General features: G+C 40.1%; 1 protein-coding gene across 1 annotated transcript in view; it reads left to right on the forward strand.

The window, feature by feature from the left end:
* The first annotated feature begins 826 nt into the window (after positions 1 to 826).
* tbx21 (T-box transcription factor 21) overlaps positions 827 to 18,101 on the forward strand; it is a 41,145-nt gene continuing 23,870 nt past the window's right edge. Inside the window, exon 1 of the mRNA XM_072561400.1 lies at positions 827 to 1,535. Coding sequence (XP_072417501.1) covers positions 1,006 to 1,535 — 530 coding nt within the window. The 5' untranslated portion in view covers positions 827 to 1,005. The remainder of the gene's footprint in view (positions 1,536 to 18,101) is intronic.

Below are 18,101 nucleotides of genomic sequence, written 5' to 3' on the forward strand. Positions count from 1 at the left end.
TTTCAGTATTTGGGAAATTACAAATAACAGAAGACGGAAATGACAGGCGAAAATCCGACCTATGCTAAATGGTGCATGTTTCACTGAATACTCAGTTGGAAGTCAAATTGATCACAGGAGTTCCGGCCTGGTGTTTGATTAGAAAGGTTGCCGATCTCGGAATTGTCTTAGAGACAGCATTTTAAAAAATAAATCGCATTTCCAGTGCAAAAAGAGGCTATTCCGTCTGTCTTGACGGTCCTGATACCTTCAAATCACACACACAAAAAAAACTATTCTGATACGGTTTGACACACCTCCGGGGACAGGTGAGACCTTCTACCCCTGCAGCAGTAGGACGCCTCGAAAGATTTTTTGTTTCGCTTTGAAAAGCTGCCCAATCCTGCACCCTCGCCTTCTTGCACCCATAACGTTATAACGCAGCCCTCACCCTCCACCCCCAAAGTGTATACTCAATTGTCCCCAGAAAATACAGTTGATATTGGAGTCAGTTCCTCTTTCTTCCTGTTCTGCTGCCACTGCGGATATTGCTGACTGATATATTTCACATGAAAAATTCACTTATAAACTCACTTTCTTCCCACCCCCAATTCCTCTCCCCCCACCCTCACCTAACCCTCTTGCCCCATTCCCTCCCGAGGTTCCCTCATCCTCTCACCCCCATCCTCCTCCGGGCCTCAGAGAGGGTGATTGGACGAATCAGAGTTCACTATGCAAATACGAATAGAGAGCCAATGAGGAGCAGGTTGATGTTGCCTATTAATGAGGACTGAGCCAATCGGATTAGAAAGACCCTGAGGCTGCAGCCTGTAATATTTAACAGGAGCTGGTACCTGGGAGGCTGGTAGACAAGAGGCTTTAGAACCAGAATGGACATTATTACATTCAACAGCAATCTCCAAGTGTGATCACGCTCAGGGTCCTTTTTGTTTTGTTTGTTTTGGTCTTAAAAACAAAAGTTTCACATTTTTTATTCCTTTAATTCTCTCTCTCTCTGGACAGTCCATGGGAGGATCGACTCCAAATTCCGGCTCCAGTTTCCCCATCAGCATGTTGAACCAGCCAGAGTCCAGCGAGAACTTCAGCAAAGACGCCGAGAGGAATACCAAACCCATGCAAGATTTCCCCGAACTGAGGTATGGCATGCAGGACCGGTTCTACCTAGCGGCTGACCAGTGCCAGAGCAACCCGGACTCTGTCCCTCTCCCGTACCCCAGCCAACACATTTCGGCGGCTGGCATCTCCGTGGGCAACGCCAGCAGGTTCCTGAGTCCAACTTTATCCAACTGCCCTTACCCCGCCACGAGAGCGCAGGTCCCCGGAGCGCCTAGCTACCCAGCCCCCGGGGCCGAGGTCTATTCAGCGGGCACTGACTCCTTCTCGGCCCCGTACGCTCCCTCCTTCCAGCGGACATCCATCTACGGCGTGCCGGGCTTGCAAGCAGCCGGGAAAGTGCAGATTCTCCTCTGCAATTACCAGCTTTGGGCTAAATTTCACAAACACCAGACCGAGATGATCATCACCAAGCAGGGCAGGTGAGTGCTTCTTACACCCGAGTTCTTGTTTATTTGGCGTTCTGTGTCACTCCCCCAACAACGTTGGAGCAATCCGAGTTAGCGAATCTGAAATTCGAACGGAACTGCTCTGAATCCGAATTGTCCGGCTTCAGAAGGGAACACATCAAATCTCGTGGAGATTTCAGGTCGCAGATTCAGACTGGTCAAACCTGCACCACACTCACTGATCTCTCTCTCTTTCTCTCTGTCCCTCTCACTCACTCGGAACACTTGCTTCATTTCATGTCTGAGGTTAACTTCTTCAAAACCAAATCTCTGGGTTTCAGGATTACGCTGAGCGCGTGTGGTTTCCAAACTTGAAACACAATCTCTCTCTCTCTCTCTCTCTCTCTTTTTGCCCGCTTCTCGACTGAAGATTATAAATTCTACAGCCGATAATGAAAATGGAAGCCTTGCTAACTCCTCCCTGACAGAAACACAAGGGTGTGGGTTCGGGGGAAGGGGATTGCTTGACCGCTTCCCGTGTTGTTTTATTTTGGCGAGCGAATGTGCACTCTTTCAAACCGCGTTCCGCCGTCTTTCCAGAGTGACTCACTTCCCCATTGTTCACACACACACACACAGCGTTCCTTTCAGACGAAATCTATCCCCCATTCCCAAAGAATTTCACTTTTCCTCCCGACTGTCCAGTTGTCCGGACGCCTCCGAAGGGCGGGAGACCCCGTAAATGCCTGAGGAAGGACTGACCCTTCCTGGCTCACTATACCTGGCCCGCGTAGCTCATGAATTTTGGACAACATCGGTTTGAGCGCCATAAGTTTGGTTATGAACTTCCAGGCCTATGGGCTTTTTTTCCCCCCGATCGAGGCAATTTTACCTTGGGTGAAGTCAGACAGATGTCAGGATTAGAGGAATTTCCTTTCAGGAACGGCAGTCCAATCTCCAGGTTAGCATCAGGGTTTTATCTAAGAGACTATTTCAAATTGACCTCTCATCTAACCCAGGCTGGGGGAAGACTCGCAAAGAGTACAATTTCGTGTCTTGGCCATAAACTGTTTATCTGCTGTCCGACCCTGCCTCAGAAACCTTTAAAACATCCAAACTGCATTTGAAATCGCCACTGTCCCTCACAATCCCTCTCCCCAGTGTCTGCACAGACCCTCACAATCCCTCTCCCCAGTGTCTGCACAGACCCTCACAATCCCTCTCCCCAGTGTCTGCACAGACCCTCTCAATCCCTCTCCCCAGTGTCTGCACAGACCCTCTCAATCCCTCTCCCCAGTGTCTGCACAGACCCTCTCAATCCCTCTCCCCAGTGTCTGCACAGACCATGTTTGCTCAGGCTTTTGTCATTGCGAGCGGGAGTGATACATAAATTTGAAGATGTACCCTTTTTTCCGTCTCTACCCCCAGCGGCTGAAACCCGGGTTTGAAAGAGACTGAATGGTAGAGCTCAGAAGATATACCTACTCCCCTCGAATCTGAAACACTTTGTTTTTAATGTAAAAACCGTTCGATGACACAGGTGGCTTCTTACTCTTTCCGAACACGATCGGCTATGATAAACTGTAGCTTGAATCTGCCTTGGGAAACAGACCTGAAGGCGCACCTGTCACTCACATATTTCAGAAACACCCAATTTCCTGTAATCGAGGATGACTCCTTTTAAAGACAGTTTTCAAGCACTCTTTATTGGGAGTGTACCGCTCATGGACTGGGGATGTTCAAAGTATTTGTGTAACATATTCACTCAAACTGAGGGCAGGTCAAAACGGCACTCTCAGCCACTTGTCTATTTCAGCAACTTGCCTTGATGATTGACTCGGTTTGAGGTTTATAAATTTTAATCTGCTCCTTCATTACCCCGAGCCTGTTGCTGCGTGTGTATGTGCACATGTTCCTGTACCACAGCCAATCTGTTAAGAGTATGTGGTCCACATAGAGGTTTGAGATTCATTGCTCCACTTCATTGGTACCAGTAAACTCGAAGCCAGTTAACCCATTAAGTACTGGACAAAAAGCAAACGCTTAAGACCCTATCTCTTTTGGTTTTCTTTCTTAAGATGTGACAATTCATGGGAATTTCAAGATCAAGGTAGATTCTGATTATCTTCATCACCTTTTGCAACATCAATGATCCACGTGGTACAACATTAATAATATTAAGTAGGATGGATCTATAAGACCATAAGAAATTATGCTATGCATATACAAATCTAAATGTGTTCACCCTCCCAAGCAAACTACACATACACGCCCAGTGCTTCATTCGATTCCCCGTGACCACACGATTTATAATTTATTTTTCAAAATCCTTCCCTCCCCCCGCCCCCCCGCTTTCACATGTCTTGACATCTTTGCAACTTCCGCCAAACATCCTGATCAAATTCGCTCGACAAGAGAGTCTGCCTGGACCTCGGGAAGATTGCAAAGAGAAGGAGACAGATCCCTGGCAAACTCTCGCCGTTCACTCCCAAACGCATTCCCCACAGGGAGTTGGATTCACCAGCATCAGGGGCTCTTCAGCTTAACCGGAGGAGGGTCACAATTGTAGCTGTTGTATTTTTTGACTGCGTTAGTCCCGTCAGCAAAGCCCAACCTTACATCTTACCATCTGTCTCAAGTCAGCTCCTAATCAACTAGATACCTAGTCCTAGAATAGAAGTTGCATGCAATTTTAATAGAACCTAAAGTCGGCGTATTGTAAAATTCGATGCCTGTATCGTATACCCAACTATTTTTCGGGAGAAGGACAAGAGTTCTTTAAAATAAACATTGCCGCATCTTTAAGAATTGAGATACCAACGCTAATAGGAAAGAACCAGCACTGATAAAACGCCCCTCACGCCCCCAGAGCGTCAGCAGAAACGCTTTATAAGCCCAGGAAGTCTTGTCAAAGTGTGGTAACCGGTGGGAGTCTAGATCATTTGCAAAAAGAGACAATGCATCGCAACTCTGCTTTTTACACAGAGAAAGAGCATGTATTTTTTGGAGGGGTTGGGTTGGGCTTAAATTCGTAACGTGCAGAATGCATAACATAAAAATTTCAAAGATACCCAACGACATGCTCTTTTTAAATTCAAATTGATTGTTTTTTACAGTTTAATTTACGTGCTGCAAATTTTTAAAAAGAATTACAGTCAACCTATGAATCTCAGTTTGGGGGAAAGTGTACATACATATGAGGAGTTCCGACTCACTGCATTGGCAGCATGCATTGTGCTTTATGACGAGTTATCCTTATCACTTCTTTCATTTTCTTGTAAATATTTCTTGTAGAATTGATTGATACTGGCGATATTGAGAGATGCTTCATCAACCTTTTGAACAAGACTAGAGTAACCAAATGCAAGGAAATTGACAAGAAGATCACCCCCCTCCCCATATAATTCTGTGCTGAAGTTACACTTTGTAACAGTAACTTCAACCGTTTGGGCTTTGTTGCAATGTAGACATTTCTCGAATGTATTTTCTCGAAAAGAATATATTCTCTCCCTTTTGGATTTTCTGAACTTTAATATTTTTTTGTTTCTGCTTCCCCCATTTTCACTCCTTCTCCTCTGTGTCCGTGGAGTTTATTCTCTCTTTACAGTTTATACCGACACCTATGGCCCATTGCACCATCGTTAAATAGCTACCTGTACATAAGTATCCTGCCTTACAACATTTACTTTTCCCCTCTTTTTCAGCCTCACTGCTTTCCCCTCTTCCTCTGATTTTTTTTTTGTCCGTGTGTTTTACCTTATCTCTTGAGTGTCAACCTGACCAACCGCCTCTCGCGGCCAACACTCTTATTTAATTAATTTCAGTCTGTCTGTCTCCCTAAATTTACTTCCCTGTGTTGTTATACGATCCTGGAATTTCTTGAAGAGCCATTTCTGTGTTTTTGAGGTAGTTTCAGCAGGTTACACTGGCCTTGTGTATGTGCGCCTAACCTGCCTGGTTGCTTTCATCTCCATTTTACGGAAATGAATATTAAAAACCGCAAGTCAAACTTTGTTTGCATCTTCTCCCTAGCGTTACATACTCCTCCGTGCGCAGCACCTTCCTCTAGAGTCTGTCTTGTTGCAATGACCCACTGAGTATTGCACCTCCCACTGGCGAAAGGACGGGGTGTGTGTTTGAATTTTGGACAGACAGCGGGATGGGCCCCCAGAGAGATTAGGGTTCGAGTTATATCTAAAACGCGAGCTCCCGCTCCCCCTTGCACTGTCTTCGTCAGAATAGTCCAATGTGAAATGAGTAACCAGGAGGTGATTCATCAAACTGAAATCTTTATTTAAAATGTGTAGGAGTTTATTTTAATTCTCTGCTCTTCAAAGAAATGCCCTTCCTTTCTTTCGCCCACTTCATTCATATCCATGCTAAAGGAAAAAAAGACGCTATGGTACATAGCATTCTATTTCAAAATAAGTCACCGGCCACTCTCAAGTGAGAATTCTTCTAAAATTAAAAAAAAACTATTTTTTTCAGGGGATTGCACCCTGGTTCAATTTCGTAAAATTCTTTGTTAATTGGAATCTGTAGAGTCTGTCCTTTGTGGATTCAAAATACTTCTTAAAATTGGTCTGGTTCTCAGGTCCTGTTTTGATGCCCTCAAAGTTGCCAAAAGTCATCTGAACTGATGGGAGTATTCTGCATTGCAGCTCCAACCTTTACCACACTGGACTGTACCTCTTCACTTCTAATAAAACCTGACAATTTTAATCAACCTGCTTGGACATGTTATAAGACACATCTCCATGACCATCATAGTCCTGATGTAGTACCTGAACCTAAGGCCTTTTAGCTCAGAGAGAGGGATTCCCATTCCACCAGAAGGATCCCAATTAATTAAATATAAACAACCCAATTCAAATTGATCTTGCTAACTTCGATAAGTTATTTTCTTACTCCTCTGTGTGTGTAGCACACTGATACCAAAATACTAACTGAAGGTTAGTGGTTAGCACTGCTGCCTCACAGCACCAGGATCCGAGGTTCCCTTCCAGCCTTAGACGACTGTCTTAGAATGTGTGGAGTTTGCACATTCTCCCCGTGTCTGCGTGGGTTTCCTCCGGGTTTCATCCCACAGTCCAAAGATGTACAGGTCAGGTGAATTGACCATGCTAAATTGCCCATAGTGTTAGGCACATTAGTCAGAGGGAAATGGGTCTGGGTGGGTTACTCTTCGGCAGGTCGGTGTGGACTTGTTGGGCCGAAGGGCCTGTTTCCACACTGTAGGTAATCTAATCTAAAAAGCAGAGAAACTCAGCAGGTCTGGCAAACTTGAAACATTAACTCAGTTTCTCTCTCCACAGTGAGACCTGCCGAGTTCTCCAGCACCCTGTGTTTATATGTCAGATTTCCAGTGTCTCTAGTGTTTTGTTTCTATTTGACCGAAGACAGATGTGAATGCCAACTGCCAAACACCTGGAAACCAACCTTGCACTACATCTTTGGAAACTTAAGGAATTAAACCTCAATCCGTTCAATGTACTTCCATTATTTTATGTTCACTGGGAAATCCATCCTTTTCTCCTTAATTAGTAGTTAAGCCACAGGTCTGTAAAGAGGCAACCATTAGCAGGAACCTTTATAAATGAACGTGAAGCTATTCTGTATGTTTCATAGATTACAAATTTGGAGTGTTCATATCACTTCCGTGTATGATGGTAATATTTTGAAGTATTACAATTACCTCAGCAAACCCAGCAAACCAAAGTTTCTATTAAATACATTCTCGGCTCCGATATATATTTCCATCCTGCATATTCTAGTGTTGGTTCAAGTGACTGTTGAAGACCCAGACAGCCAACATCCTTCCCTTGAGCAACACAGATATGGCTGGTTATCAATGCTGTTTGTTGAATCTTGCTGTGCACAAAATGGAGGTCAGGTTCACCCATTTAACAACAGCAATAAAACATAAAGAAATTAGTTGCATGTGAAACACCTTGGAATGTTTCTAAATGACCTAATTGTGTAAATACAAAATAATTTTCAGATATATCAAAATTAATTGTCAATTAGAATTGTATAGATTTAAGTACAGAGGTCGGATATTCAACTTTGAAGATCTATTTCTTAGATAAGTTGTTTATAATTTTCTTTGAATTTTGTGCCTGGAATGGTTTCTTTTCTCTTCTCAATGTCCACTATTGAAATGGTTCTATTGGAGCTGGCTATCTACCAGCAATGTACCCATATGGCCAATCTTAATACGTCATGTCTAGACAGTGAATGTCAGCAGGTCTTCAGCCAACAGTCACACATGCACTTTCCAGCTGGGGTCACTGGATGGTGACCAGGAGCTTTGGTGAATTATATTTTTCCCATCACTACTTGAAAGGTACTGAGGTCATGTGTGTGGCATTGCAACTTCTGATGATCTGGGCAAAGATCAGGAATTAAGCCTGAGACAGAGTTTGATGGACCTTAAGTTGTATACCTCTTGCAGGAAGGATTGGAATGATAAATTGCAACAATGGCTCGGAGACTTAGCAGATTGTATGATCAAATGCAATGGCCCATTATTAATATCCAGAACGTGTTACTTTTGTATTATCCCATTGGATTCCACTGCGATATATATCAATGAAGTATAATAGCTGATGCATGCATTTTTTTTAACTCTGTCCACATTAACTGCAAAAAATACAGTAAATATTTTGTCCATAATTTCATTGATTATTTTCATAGAATTTCATAGAATCCCTCCAGCAAAGACTTTTGTTTATGTTTAGAGAAATATTTTGCTTTACATTAAATCAAAGTGTATTACACTGGCAGGAGCACATTGAGGTGAAAATGTTAGTGCAGCAATAGAATCTTTCAGAAGAGCAGCAATCTTTCTGGAGTCTTTCTTGACTATAGGATGTCTGCAAGCAGAATACCTTGAACCAAAGGGCAGTCATTGTTGCAAGGTAGAATAGAGCTCTCATGGACGGCAATGTGACAATTATCAAATAATCTGCCTTTTGTGATATTGATTCAGGGATTGATCAGGAAACCAGAACTACCTCTCGCTCTCTTCTTTAAAATGGCACAAGTGCTGTTTAAAAATGTGGTTTTAAAAAAATTGCATGTACTCATCACTTCTGAATGTGTGGAATATAGATTGTGTTTATGAAGCCATTTTACCTGCAGGTTACTGTATCCAACCTTAATAGTCAGTCAATTATGAACTTTAAACCAGCATTGCTTTCCAAGATTAGAAGGTATTTCCGAATACATCATGATCCAGATTTGTGCAGCGATCAGCAAAGCAATCTTTGCTATCTTTGATAAACTCATCATTCTAAAATATTTTGAAAGGTTAGTTAACTATCAGGCCGACCCATCTAAATACTTGTGAATTATCATTGCAGTCTTTATAGGTTGCTTGACACACTGAAGGCTCACAGCAAGTTTATCATCATGATCTACTAGTCTCTCTGATATTCAGGTATATTATAGGCATTGTACTGTTTTAATTATGTATCTTTCATTTAATCATACCTTTTGTATGTGACTGTTGTACTATCTGGCCCTTTGACTGACCCGTTATTTAGTGTGCTTGATATGACCATGTGTATTCCTGCATAGTGAACGTGTTATGTAAGGAAATCTTTACAGTAATATCTAGATAAATGCCCACTTAATTTGATCAAAAACCTGTGTCCAGATATACATTTAACATTAGAGCAGATGAATGCAGTGGGAGATTTTGTAACCAAATTAAGTACTGTACATTGACAGGAAATGCTTAGCGAGTCAAATAGAATGGAAAACTGAATAGATGGTTATAACATTTCAAACAGCTTTCAATTTCTAAATGTTTAGGCTGTCTTTTAGCCGCATTTGGCTGTTGTTTAATTTGTTCTTTCATTTTGATTTCCAGGATGTAGCATTCTCCTCCCCACCCTCATTTTAGCTCTCGTTACCCAGGCTAGACTCTGTGTGTCTGTGAATGAACGTATGTGAATGAGATCATATGCTACTGCACTTTGCCGAAGTACTGTCTGGTGTTTATTTTTCAGTGCTTAGTGTTAAGAGTATATCTCATTTGGCCTGTGCAAAGTTCTTGTCAGCTCTGTAGTAGCACGTGTTGGTGTTGTTCTGGGAGTAGCTGAACTCTGCGTTACCCCGGTGCTGTCAGGAGACATGTTTATAAACCTGTTCAATGAGCCACGGCATTGTCAGCCCTGCAGCTAGATGAGACTTAGCTTCTTAGAAGCAACCTTTCCTCCAACCACATTAAATATGAAATAAAGCCCACTTAGGAGGGCAGGATTTCAAATGGCAATGTCCAAATATTATAGCTTTCAACATTTGGTTATTGTGCATCTTAAGAACCACAATTTTTGCAGTAATTCACAGAATCTAGGCAGGAACAGTGTTTTATATCTATTTACACGGGGTAGAAAGATTGATACATATGCGTGTATAATAGGAGGGAATTTCTAAATTTAAATGAGTCCTGGAATCTAATCTGAATAATGTTACTTATTGTTTTGTAGCTTCTCCCAATATCTATTAGTGCAACCAACATTAGCAACTATTCCTTATCTGAGCAATACAAAGAACAGTTTACAATCTACAACAGCATGTTATTCAGTCAGTAAAGCTATGTTTCATCGGTTGGCTTTTGAGAATACCCAAGAGGTAAGCCACCACCCAGAAACATAACTCCGAAATCTGAACATGTGCCTCAAGCCAAAACCTTCTTATGTTAACTCTGTGAATGATAAATATATTGTACTGTACTCATGATTTGGAGAACAAACTTTCCTTTTTCTATAGAAGGTGCTATCCAAACTCTCTCAGTATTTTGATAAAATGATCAGTCTTCTTGTAGAATAAATGATAATTATGGATAAACTAACTGACCAGGACCAGGAAGTGTGACAGGGAGGTGGGTAAATTAAAGATAAGCCTCATTCCTACTCCCCAACTAATATCCACTGTGTCACAGGGATTGTGTTGGAGCCTCACTGTTTATATCAATGACTTGGGTGAAGGGACAGAACATATTGTTGCCAAATTGACTGGTGACTCAAAAGATAACTAGGAAAGTAAATGTTAAAGAGGACATGAAGAGACTACCAAAAAGATATAGAATCGTAGAACCCCTACAGTGCAGAAGGAGGTCATTCAGCCCATCAAGTCTGCACTGACCCTCCAAAGAGCAGCTCTAGATGGTGAGAGAATGCAGAGGTCTGAGATGCAGAGCAGTTTGGTTGTCCTTGTGCTTGAACTGAAAAAAAAATTTGTAGATACATCAAGTAATTAGGAAAGCTGATAGAATGTTATCACTTATCGTGAGAGGAATTGGATGCAAAAGTAGTGAGGCAACTTTTCAGTTATTCAGGGTATTGATAAGACTACATCTGGAGTACTGTGTACAGTACTGGTCACCTTACTAAAGGAAGGATGTAAATGCATTGGAAGCATTTCAGAGAAAATTTGCCAATCTAATATCCAGAATAGGTGAGTTGTCCAATGAGGAAAGTTTAGATTGTTTTAATCTGCTGTTTATAGTTTATATCCACTGGATCTTAGAAGAGTAAGAGGAGACCTGATCAAAGCATATAAGATCCTGACTTGACTGGGTAGATGGGAGAAAGTAGAAATTGGGACTGCAGTTTAAAAAATAAAACAGAAGAGACAAGAAGCTTTCTTACAAAGGTCTTGGTGTCTTTGTAACTCTCTTCCTGAAATTGCAGCAAAAACAATCCTTGAATATTTCTAAGGCAGAAAGGAGTACATTTTTGGTAAGCAAGGTCTGAAAGATTATCAGTGCAGACGGAAATGCAGATTTGAGGTTACAATCAGATCAGACATGATCTTAATAAATTGCAAAGTGAGCTCCAGGGACCAAATGGCCTACTCCTGCTCCTCATTTGTATGTTTGTAAGTACAACAAAACCAATAAAACCCGGTAAAGGTTTTACTGTCTAGTCCAGTTTTAAGGGCATTAAAGCCAATAGTAGCACCCTGAGGCTTACTGTCCCCTTCAAACTTTCAATCAAGCCAACTGAGTCAAGTGGCCACCATAATTCTAAATGACATAGCTGCAGTAAGGTAACAGCCCTTGAATTGCTGAAAACTACAATGCTCCCAAATGGATTGAATGGCAAGTGTGCCATCCAGGGTGATAGAGACGGAAGAAAGACCCAACTTCAATCCCAGTCTGGATTGAGTTCATTAATTGCAGGCAAATGTCAAAAGCTTTATCTGGGCTTTGACCTAGGCCTAAGGAGGTTAAAAGTGTGCCAGAGTTTCCATATTGAGTACTCTCCAGAGCCCATACTACTATCCATCCCAAACATGATGTGAAATTAAGACTGGATAGGCACTAGATTTATTTAGCCTTCACTGGATATCCACTAACAAATAGAAAGGGGAGAAATTGAGGGTAGTGATGTTGGAAGAGGAGAGGACGGACCAATACCATACTGCAGTACTGTACTAATCATATTAATCAGGTCATTCAACCTCAAGACCTCTTATCCCTTTACACCTGTATTTACACACAGCACTTTTTAAAACTGCAGACATCAGCAAATTTACCACATCAGAACAAGTCCTATAAGCAGATAAGAGACTGAACAACAACTTGCATATTCTGCAAAAATAACTTAAAAATAGGAAGGGGTTACAATGCAAAAAAAATTGTCTTGCTAAAGCAATAGGCACATTAAATATTGTTTTAAATTGCTGCAGAAAACACTTAATTACATCAGTAAAGTTATTAATTCACTTTGTCATTCTTAAAATAGCAAACAAAAGAACATTACACAAATGGTGAAATGCAAATTTCACAAATAGTAATTTCAGGGGCACAGATTTCTAATACCAGACCTAACTAACAAAACCATTGGATTCTGAAAAAAATGTGTAACATTAGTCTATAGTTGTTCAAGATTATCACGGATGTTTGAAAATCCTTCCATGAACCTACCAGTCCCTATCTCTATAATTTGTGTCAGCCTGATTAAATTTCTTGTATTTCCTCGATTCTGATCTCTTGGCACGTCCTGATTTGAATTGCTTCACAACTTTCGATCATGCCTTTACCTGACTAGATCCTAAACTCTGGAATTCCTACTCATAACCACTCCACCTCTCTACATCTCTCCTTACCTTTATGATGCTGTTTAAACCAACCATTTAATCAAGCTTTGGTTTCCTGTCATAATATCCCTTTAGCTAAGTAATCAAATCTTTTATAATGGTTCTTATATTGGTTTACTACATAATTGTACAAATGCATGTTACTGTTGTTCCTTCACCTCATACAATGCCTGAATGGACGGTTGTTGTACAAGAATTTCATTTATATCATTACAGTTTCAGACTTTCTTGTATATTTTTCCAAAAAGTTACATTATTCATACATTTGTAAAAATACATTACAAAGCATTTCAATTTCGATATTACACAATTTGCAATAAAATTAAACTTTTACAAGTATTCGAGACACAAGAGTAATCGTATAAACTCAAGTTTCACTCTTGAGATTAATGGAATGACTGTCCGATAATCCAACCCCCAATCAATGCGATACCACTTTCAGATTTACTTCACATGCAAAAAAAAGTATGCAAAGATAGTTCTGCAGATTCTAATTTGATATGGGAAAGGTTAACCAGTTGTTCTGTATTTGAACCATTAAAACATCAGGATTCCTCAGGGGCTTGACAGGATAAATGCTGAGAGGATGTTAACCCTCACCGGAGAGTCTAGAACCAGAAGGCATAGTCTCAGAATAAAGAACGGACAATTTAAAACTGCGATAAGGAGGAATGTCTTCTCTCAAATGATCAAAGATGAATCTTTGGATTTCCTTGCCACAGAGTCCTTGTGTATATTTAAGGCTGAGATAGATTCTTGATCAATAGAGAAATCAAGAGTTGTGGGGAAAGAGCAGGAAAGTGGAAGTGAGGATTGTTAGATCAGCCATGATCCTATTGAATAGCTGAGTAGGCTTGAGTAATTAAATGGCTTATTTTGTTCCTAATTCTTGTGGTGTTATGGTCTAATAATTGATGATTCTTATTATTATTTTGGTGCCAACAGGGATAACTGTTTTGTGACCTCTTTTGCTTAATATCTTCCTAAATGATCTGGAGCAAGAAGTCACAATTACAGGGGATAGACATTCAGATGATACATAGTTAATAAAGTTGTTCAGCTGAAATATTGATAGGATGTGTGGTAAGATTTGAATGTACTAGAGAGTTATGGGAATTATAGTAGATTCAATTTAATATAGAGAAATGTAAACTGCCTCACAAAAATACACAAGGGTCATTTACATAGAAAGAAAATAAGGTACATGGGAAGCGAATTCAGCACTGACAATCCTGATAGATAGTGAATTGAAGCAATTGCAACAGTGCTCACTTGCACTGAGTTAAGTAAATTCAGTTTCTGGGGAAATCTTAAACATCAATGCACCCTGTATACCAAAATAATGAAATAATCCTGACATATTCCATATCATTAATCCATCTAAACTTTAGCCTTTACAATAATTGCAGGTTTTATCACTTTTAATAATAGCAAGTAATCACTATGATTAGTTAAAAGTTCAATTATTTCAAATATAGTATTGTAAAAACAAAATGTTGAATTACCTGCAGTTTAGTGAGGTGAAACAAATTGCATTTGGGAAGTAAAATGTATGGCAAGTGTTAGGTTCATGAATCTATGTAGCCAGTAATGCGCCTATATTCTTTATCAACAGAGTACAGTTCTGCAATTTCACTTTTGATTCAATAGTCATTCCTAGTATTTAAATTGAAAATAGATTTAGTAGATTATTAAACTGTAATGTTTAGTCTTTCTTTGGCTAACCTTTCATTCATCTCTTATTGTCCCTTTCTTTGGCTTTGTCAATTTTTGCCTGAAAGATTTTAATTTATAAATACTTGGGTCATTTTATAACATTCAGAGGTTAAATCAGTTAAATCAGCACAAACTGAGAATTGAACTTTTGACTTCCAGGCCTGTGTACCTCTGTTTCTCACTAGGAGATAAATTTACAAGAAACATCCAAAAGTCTTTGAAATTTACATTCACAGAGCTGCAAGTAATCATTGATCTTGTTTGTCTAGTCCCAAAGCATAAATATGCTCTCATCAGCGATTAGCTGGAAGCCAATTTAAACTCAATGACATTAGTTTTAGACAGCTTGTTCTTAAATATATAATTTACATATTCAGCAGCTTATGTTCTATGTGTACACTGCAACCCCGACCTGAACAATGCAGGGATACCTAACATTTAACTTTCACAGTCTCATTTCCAGCCAGGTTCGTATTTATATGTTGCAAATTAGTCATAATGCTCGCACCAATAAAATAATTTCATCTCCTCCTTTACACCAATTTAAATGTGTTTTTCTAGATGAATATAAGTTGCAATCCTGTGCATCCACAGTGCCTGATTAACATTCTTATCAATGCAAGTTAAAAAATTTACAAGAACTTGGGCGGCACGGTGGCACAGTGGTTAGCACTGCTGCCTCACAGCGCCAGAGACCCAGGTTCAATTCCCAACTCAGGCGACTGACTGTGTGGAGTTTGCACATTCTCCCTGTGCTCCAGTTTCCTCCCACAGTCCAAAGGTGTGCAGGTCAGGTGAATTGGCCATGCTAAATTGCCCGTAGTGTTAGATAAAGGGGTGAATGGATGGGTTACGTTTCGGTGGGTCGGTGTGGACTTGTTGGGCCGAAGGGCCTGTTTCCACACTGGAAGTAATCTAATCTAATTGGATTGAATACAGTTCTGTTACAACAACTTCAATTTACTTTCTCTTTCACCAAGTAGAGCAGGCATGAACAAGAGTTTGTGTAAAGCAAAGATATTCATCAGGGCAAAGAATCTTCATTTTTAGTGAATGAAGAATGAATGCAATCTTCTCCCAATTTGGCCTCATGTCAAATTATTACATGTAATTACATGTAATTTAAATTCTTATCCTCACCTTCAAATCTCACTGCAGCCTCTTTCCTCTTTCCCCTCAAAGTCTGTAATTCCCGAAGGATGCTTTCCTCAAATGCTATCCTCATGCATATTTCCATCAGCTCACTCCATCACTGGAACTGTGTCTTCAGCTGACTTGGTTTTGGAATTCTCATTCCAAACCTCTCCACTTCTCCCTCCTTCACATTCCTTAAACCCTTTGACCTAATGTTCGGCCACCTTTTCTAATGTCCCCTCTATTTGAAATTTGATAAGGTTCCTGTGACTCACATTAGGGATGTTTTACCAAAAGTATGGTGCTATAATGGCTTTGATATTGTTGCAGCACCAGTGAATGGAGACACAGAGTTTCAGAGTTCTGTGTTTCAGTATATTCCAATTTGGTTATACATTGTTGTCATGAGACAATCAACAGATTAATTGTCTGCCTAATTTCAGGAAAGAAAGGTGCACAAAAAGAGAAGAGAAATGGTTCCAACATATTTAATGCAATAATATTGTTCTGAGTTCAGAAGACACAAGATATTTTACATGCATATGTTGTAGCAAGGAGAACCTTCTTTGGCACTAGTATTTTTGCAATGTATTCAGCAATATATTATCAGTCATACAGTCATACTGTTGTTAAACAAGGAACTTGCATTTACATAGTACCTTTCATAAGTTCAGGACAACCAAAAATGCTCCTCTGGCAATCATTCTGAAATATAATCATTGCCCTATTTTTGAGAAATGTAGCAGATAATTTGTGTCCAGCAAGATCCCACAAATAGTGACAAGATAATGACTTGGTAATCCCTTTAAGTGATATTGATTTGAAGGATGAATATTAGGCTAGGGAAAATGTCACTGTTAATCTTTGAAATATTGCCATGCGATAGAGAGCTGGCAGGGTCACAACTTAATAGACAAAAACCGAAATAACTCCAGATGGTGGAAATTAGAAAAAAAAACAGAAATTGCTCGAAAAGCTCAGCAGGTCTGGCAACATCTGTGGAGAGAAATCAAAGTGAAAGTTGTGGGTCTAGTGACCCTTCCTCAGAACATTCTGAGTTCTGAGGAAGGGTCACCTGACACAGATTTTAACTAGGATTTCTCTCCAGATGCTGCCAGACCTGCTGAGCTTTTCTAGCAATTTTGTCCCAGTTTAATAGCTTACCTGACAGATGGTGCTCCCAACGGTGCAGGACCCCTTCAGTACGTTATACAGAAGATACAACAGAATGGCGGGTGTTAGCGTAGGCAACCCAAGATTTTGTTCTGGTGTCTGAGATTGAAGATTGGACTTTCTGATCCTCCCCCATTGCCAACAGTATTGATTGTTGTTTTGCATAAGTCTTAGAACTATCTTCAATAAATATTACCGGTCATAGATTGCTAAAATGCACAAATCAACTGGTTCATTCAAGAAAAAAAATTAGACACCATGAATTGTGAGCCAGCATAAGCTGCTGGTAAATGTGGAACACTGCCATTTACTTTGAAGAAATTGTGACTTTTATGATGGTAAAATGTAAAGTATGTAGATTAGTTTGATCTCAGAGTAAGATAAAAATTCGACACAACATCGAGGGCCAGTACTGTGCTATACTGTTCTAAGTTTTATGTTCTGTTGGTGCTGCGATGATGTTAACCAAATTTTTTTTATTGCATTTCTGAAATGTTGTGAGCTCCTGTGCATTGCTAGGTTAATGCATTTTGTTTTTCCCTGCAAAGTATCTGGGAATACTGTTAAATGCATTTTCCTGGAATCATTCTGATTGGGAAGGTATAGTTGGGGGATGGACTGAGGGGTGTACAGGGAATGAATGCTATGGAAGCTTGACACAGATATCTCAATTTGATAGGATGTAAACCAGCAGATAGGATAGGACATAAACCAATGGGCAGTGAAGGTGCCTAGGTTAGACAATTTGCTTCTAGGCCAATAGTTTTAAGTGTTAACTCTAATTAACAGTGTTTAAATATTTAGATGGCATTTGAGATTGCAGTTTGGTCAATTGAATCTCAACATTTGAATTATCTATCCATCTGTAGTGGCATTTAATGTATTCAGGAGACTGCAGTGGTTTTTCAACACATTAAAAACAGCAGAAAACTAGATGGTCCAGCACCAAATATGGTTTTACTAACAGGAGCAAATAATCACGGTTACAATTGAAATAGTTCTCTAATGCATATAGCAAAGGCCAAAGGTGCTTTGACTTCACTGCATGATTTTTAGATTTGAAAGCCAAAAGCTTTTTTTAATCAGTGAACTCATTTTATGTGATGAATCCGTATGGTTATATACAGTCATGTCATATTACCCTTTCACTATCTTTCTGCATCACTGTGGTCTGATGTATAATTTGTTGACTGTTTGAAAACTAAAGCAAATCCATTCTGAGAAGTCGTGTTTAGCAGCAAGTGATGCAATGGGAGTTTGACACACACCTGAAATTTTGCATTTGCAAGCTCTGAGCATTTATGGCAGTTGTGGAGCTCCAAGCCAGTGAACAGCTTCATGGCAGCTTTTTAACTCCTTGCATTTCTCTTTCAAACTGTCCGGTGCAGCCGAAATGGCAACAAGATTTGTGTCCTGCGGCAGTGAAAATGATCCACTGTTAGAGATCTCATCTGAATCCTCGTT

The sequence above is a fragment of the Chiloscyllium punctatum genome, chromosome 42 (assembly GCF_047496795.1).
Source record: "Chiloscyllium punctatum isolate Juve2018m chromosome 42, sChiPun1.3, whole genome shotgun sequence".
Lineage (NCBI taxonomy): Eukaryota > Metazoa > Chordata > Chondrichthyes > Orectolobiformes > Hemiscylliidae > Chiloscyllium > Chiloscyllium punctatum.